At 41.1% G+C, this 6,180-nt stretch overlaps 1 protein-coding gene across 3 annotated transcripts in view; it reads right to left on the bottom strand.

Moving 5' to 3' along the window:
• The window catches only part of Pdss2 (decaprenyl diphosphate synthase subunit 2), a 233,881-nt gene that overhangs the window by 94,090 nt on the left and 133,611 nt on the right, over nucleotides 1–6,180 (bottom strand). For all 3 annotated transcript variants that reach the window (XM_031348481.1, XM_031348483.1, XM_031348484.1), the window contains exon 3: nucleotides 5,176–5,374. In XM_031348481.1, the coding sequence (XP_031204341.1) occupies nucleotides 5,176–5,374 (199 nt within the window). The remainder of the gene's footprint in view (nucleotides 1–5,175; nucleotides 5,375–6,180) is intronic.

Below are 6,180 nucleotides of genomic sequence, written 5' to 3'. Positions count from 1 at the left end.
ATCCTCTCTGAAAAAAAAAAAAAAGCAATGACAAGTAGTCCCTAAATAAAATAGTCTTATTTGCACTTCGGCATAATCTTAAAATCTAAATCCACTCTATATAAATACCGAAGAAAAGCTGTAACGGTTTTCTAAATGATAAGTTATAGCGGCTGGAAAGATGGCTCAGCACTCTAGAGCTTTTACTATCCTTGTAGAGGACCCTGGCTCAGTTCCTACATCCACATGGAGCTCATAATATGTCAATAGCATAAGGGAACTGATGACTTCAAAAGCCTGAGGTGTTTTTAATCCAGGTCTTTAAATGATGGACTACTATAATAAAAAAGTCGATAGCTGAACGAATGAATAGTCAACCACTGATTTTTAAAGTCACTCTTGAATTCAAAATCCTGTAAATTTGTACTTTTGAGTCTGTCTGTATTAAGACAAGAAGACTATCGCCTCAGGATTAGTGTGCCAATTTCTCTATTCAGGAATGTTTAAAATCTAAGTGTTAACTGAGGCATAACCTAGAAGACCTCTGATATCTTTAGGGAAAAGCCAAAGGAGGCATAATTGACTTTGCTAATTTTCCCCTTGGTAATAATAAAACAGTTCTGAATTTTGTCCAACTGCAGAAACCTTCAGCTCACAGTTTACCCAGAGGAACGTACCATAGAGATTGTATACAAGCCCACTAGCAGAAGAAAATAGAAAATTGCTAGAATGAATAAGCCATAAAATATTAAAACTGCTGCAAACATGCCAACTTTAATCATCAAGTTAAATATATACCATTAAAAAAAAAAGCAGGCTGTCACTGTGAAAAACAGTGACATATTATAAACAGAAATTCTGTTTCATGTTCTGCCTGGTCCCTCATTACTGCAATGTCTATTTATTTTGCCTTTGTTGACAATTTTTTTCTTATAAAAGGAAATTAAATAGTCTAACTATACCAAGATAATAATCATTTTTAGTCGTAAATCTAGTTTAATAAAATAGGCCCTCTGCTATGAAATATTCATGTTCCTTTAAATACTGTTTCGAGGAAAACAGAACCAAGCATTTAACTGAAAGGGCTGGTCCTGAATATGGGGAGGCGTTGTTAGAGAGCACTGAACTTCACACACTTACTTTCCCTACTGTCTCTGCAGTTCACAATATTGTCACGCAATTTGGACTTCATCTGTTCTGCTCTAGTGAGGGTTAAGGAATGCCTACATCTGGAGATCAATCATAAACCTTTGGACGTGGCACTCTGGTCTCACAGAAAATGAGCTGGTGGTGCATTTTTTGGAACTGAGCCTGTATATCCTTCAGGACCCTCTGAAGAGCAAAGTGAAGAAGACCCAAGGTTCGAATGAATGGGAGGGATGCACAGGATGAAGGCTTAAGTTAAGCAGAACCATCAAAGTCAGAAAGAGACATAGAATTGTTAAAAAGGGATTTTCTGCTGCAAAGGTGAAAGTTTGGTAGAGATTTGTAGGTTCATTGGGCCACACATGATAACCCATAAACACAAACAGCGGCCACTATAGATTAGACCCAAGAGGAGGAAATATTCTCGATCTGTTACTTACATGCACCTGGTTCTGTATTTGGGGAATTAGCCTCAACGTGGTCTTAGCTTGGAAAAGCCACTGAGGCTCATTTCTTGATACAATGCAAATGTAATGGAGCAATGCGTGCAGAGGCTGGGGAGGTGCAGGACTCCCACAGTGAAGGGTCTAGGCCATTCCTATTTCTCAGGCACTGCTGTCAAACATGCTGAGGGTTCTTTTTATTTTTTCCTGGTCTTCTCTTTGTAAATCAAGTAGTGCTGCTGAAATCCGGTGCCTAATGGAGCAGATGGTGGAGGTCTTAGGTTCTGGAACATGTGTAGTGATGCCTTTGAATGCTAAATACCATGAGCAGATTTCACAGGCTGTAGATCTGACTTGATTTTGATGGTAATAAAACCTCCATTTTTTACTGAATTTGAACCACAGTGAAAGAGAATGTGTGACTGACACAAGCTAGTTAAAGGAAGAGAATGTTTTAAATATTATCCCCACAACGGGGAGCAGCTCAAGCACTGTCTGCTGCACGGTGGCATGTGTGTACTTTCACATAAGCCACTGCGACACTTCTGGAAGACAGCTCAAAGAGGCTGGGATAACATCAATAGTTTGCTTGACTATCGAGTAATGAAACCCTGGGTTCACCCAGCACCGCAAAGTAGTGCCAGGGAATTCACCTGGCAATGAAAGGGAAACCTGTCTCAAAGAAATGAGCCTCAGTGGCTTTTCCAAGCTAAGACCACGTTGAGGCTAATTCCCCAAATACAGAACCAGGTGCATGTAAGTAACAGATCGAGAATATTTCCTCCTCTTGGGTCTAATCTATAGTGGCCGCTGTTTGTGTTTATGGGTTATCATGTGTGGCCCAATGAACCTACAAATCTCTACCAAACTTTCACCTTTGGAGGCTCTCCCTTTTCCAAGTAAGTTCCACACTTCTCATAAACCACAGAAGGTCTGACAGAAAGGCAAGACAGACCAGAAGGCCAGTGACTCCCAGGGACAATTAAAGATTCGCTCTTGCCCTGATGGATCCCAGTGATAAAATTAGTGAGACCCAACAAAGTACATGATACAGATAGAGTAGAGAAGTGACTGAGATCAAGCAAGCAAGCAAGCAAGCAAGCAAGCAGATTAGCTCAAGCAGAAGGAGGTCTAAGCCTCTTAATCTGTTCCTGAAGGTAATTCCTGTTCCCCACACAGGTAGAAGAGACATTCAGCATTATCATACTATTTTCTCTTAGAAGCAGAGGATATAACTTGTCGTGGTCTGAATGTACTTGACCCAGGAGGTGGCACTATTAGGAGATGTGGTAGACAAGGCCTTGCTGGAGGATGTGTGTCACTGTGGGTGTTGGCTTTGAGGTCCTATGCTGAAGCTCCTTTTAGGGTCAAGGAGACCCTTCTAACTGCCTGCAGAAGACAGATTCCTGCTATGGTCTTTGGATCATGATATAGAATTCTCAGCTCCTTCTCCAGCATCATGTCTGCGTGGATGCTGCCATGCTTCCCACCATGATGATACTGGACTGAACTTCTGAAATTGTAAGCCGGCCCCAATTACATGTTGTCTTTTATAAGAGTTGTCTTGGTCATGGTGTCTCTTCACAGCAATGAAACTCAAACTAAAACAATCTTCATCTACATTAAAATAAGAACTTTAAAAATATGGATTATCTAACTCTAAAATATAAGAAGTATATGCTTCTTTAAAGTATAAGAGGAGACTGGAGAGATAGCTCAGCAGTTAGGAACACTGGCTGTTCTTCTAGAGGACCTGGGTTCAATTCTCAGCACCTACATGGTGACTCACAACCATCTGTAACTCCAGGTCTCAGGAGATCTGACATCCTTTTTTGGCTTCCACAGGCATCTGAACACATGTCCTGGCTGCCTACAGAAAATAGTCTCTAGCTGCTGTCTGTGTCTCAAGCTGTAGAACTCTCAGCTCTTCAGCACCTTATCTGCTCAATGTTGCCAAGCTTCTTTCTGCACATAAATAAACTCATGCAGGCTACTCTTCCCCATGCCCCACGAAGTAATTACTTGCTTACTTATTTATGTGACTATTTATTTTTGAGGCAGGCTCTGGCTGGCCTGGAATCTGTTCTGTAGACCAAGCTGTTCTCCAGCTCATAGAGATCTGCTTGCTCTGCCTCTCGGGTGCTGACATTAAAGGTGTCTGTCATCATACCCAACTTAAAATAATGGATGCATATTCACGTAGTTTAGCTTGTTTCTCAGCCATCTCTAATATTGTATTACTGATATTTTTATTTTGTTTGCACCCTCCACTTTCTCCCTCCCCCCTCCCTGACTTCCTTCTTCTTTCTGTTGCCTCTCTCTTTCTTCCTACCACACCCATCTCTTCATCAGCAGCAACCACAGATGCCAGAAAAGTGCACTGGATTGCCTGCAGTAGAAGTTATAGAGTTGCAAGGTGCCACATGGCTGCTGGGAACTGAACCTGGGTCCTTCGGAAGAGCAGCCAGTGCTCTTAACTACTGAGTCATCTCTCCAGTCCTCTATCTCCCTAAAGAACAAATTTTTAAGGCTGGGCATTGGTGAAATGTGCTTGTGATTTTATCATTTCAGAAGCTGAGGATAACAAGTTCAAGCCCATGAGAACACAGAGCCCTTCACTGGAGCTAGGCCAGTGGCCAGAAAACTCCCACAATCCTCTGCCTTGGCAGGCTTGGGAATCTGAGCCCAGAGAATCACTACAAACTTGAGGTCACACAGTGAAACTTTGTCTCAAACAAACAAAACTCTAACAAAGACTATCTACAATCACAAAGCAGTGGCCTAATTAACATTCTGATATATTACCTTGTGCTTGTTATTATTTATTCATTCCTTCATATTTGGGGATCTTTTTGTAACATAGGTAAGAACTTGCTTAATATGTATAAGTTACTTTTTAGTCTTATTTTTGTAAGCACATATTAGGATGTGGATACTTTCCTATGCTATTTAACATTTTTTACAAAATTTTAATGCCTACGTAGCATATATTTAGCTATATCACTTAACCCCTTTGTTATTGACATTTAATCTGCTAACGTTTTACTATTACAAATAAATCTACAAATTACACATCAATTTTCCCATTCCAGAATATATTTTTCAGATAAATATTTTAAAATAGTTCAAAGGCTTTAAGCATTTTTTTTTGTTGCTCCCCACCCCCTGCTTCTTTTTCTTCCTACCATCCTTGCACACGGCTTACCCCTGAGCTACATCCTCAGATTGCTCTTTTAGTTTGGATTTCTATTTAGATTTTTATTTTGGGCTTAAAATTTTGGTAATCGTCCTGCCTCATGCTCTTGAGTGCTTGTTTGTTTTTTTCTTTTTTAAAAACAGGTCTTAGCTCTGAGGCCTAGGCTGACCCTGAACTCCTGATCAGCCTGCCTCTGCCTCAGAATGCATGCTACCACACCTGTTCTTCAAAAGTGTTTCCTAGCATTAGTCTCTTTTACTTCTTCATGTTGACACTGCCAAGATGGCCAGTTTCGGTGAGCATCCACATGGAAGAGCTGAGCAGCAGGGCATACAAACCTCTGTGGCTTCCGTAGCCAAGCATGAGACACCAGAGGCTGTGCCAGCACAAGTGAGTCCTCTCTGCTTTTACCTTAGTGTTCTGTAGAAGAGCTAGTCCATTGCAGGCATTTGCTAGAAGGAAGTCTCCACTCAGGATAGCTATTTTGTTTCCAAACTGCATGTCTTTCAGTGGTCCATCAGACGACTGTAATTCACTTAAGTTTACTATCCCACGATGCACCAGGAGAGCAGTATGGATAAGTTCTGTGATCTCTGCCAAACTTCTTTGACTAAAACATAAAGAAAAGGTTTGTCTGAATGTCAAGAATGTGTCACTGTATGACCAGTAGCAAGGCTCGGCTCTCAACAATTAAACCATGTGCACGTGGCTTTGGAGGAGAAGGGGCTCATTTTCTAATAGAGCTTTTTGGGGTCTCTCTGTTGACTAACAGGCCTGGGACTTCTCTGTAATCTTCCTTACTCTACCCTATGAGTCACTGTCTCAGAGAACTGGTGGCCAGGTACCACCCTCCCAGTTTCATTGAGATATCTTGTTCTCAAAGCACAGGCCTCCTTCAGCCAACACTAAGATTTCTGGGAATCATCAGCTACAGCACTGGGTTACGTGTAAACAGGATCGGAGTAAGGCATGGGCTAAATGCTTCACATACATTATCTCTTCTAGTCCTAAATAGAAAGCTAGGGGATTTTTCAGAAACACAGTTTCTTTCTTCAAGGACATGTCTTCCAGACTGAGAAGGACATGTATGCCTTCAGTAGAAAATAAGACAGAAAAGTCCCTATAACTCAGGACTGTATTCCACGAGATGTCAGGGAATGTCTGCTTCTTTTTATACATTTTTCTTCTTTTGTTCTTTTTATGTGAGAATAAAAGTATTACTTTTTAATAATCAAACAAAAATTTCCAAGTAGGAAATTTGATACTAGAATAAAATCTGATGGAATAAAATGCATGTGACAAGTGGAAGAATAAAAATAAACAGCTGGGAGCCCAGTGACTCAGGCTTACAGAGCCTGCACCAGGAGGCTGAGCAGGAGCACGGTGGCTCACACAGAGCCTGCACCAGGAGGCTGA

This window comes from Mastomys coucha, unplaced genomic scaffold (assembly GCF_008632895.1).
Source record: "Mastomys coucha isolate ucsf_1 unplaced genomic scaffold, UCSF_Mcou_1 pScaffold3, whole genome shotgun sequence".
Lineage (NCBI taxonomy): Eukaryota > Metazoa > Chordata > Mammalia > Rodentia > Muridae > Mastomys > Mastomys coucha.
Note: the sequence above shows the minus strand (reverse complement) of the source record. Positions and strands in the feature narration are given on the sequence as shown.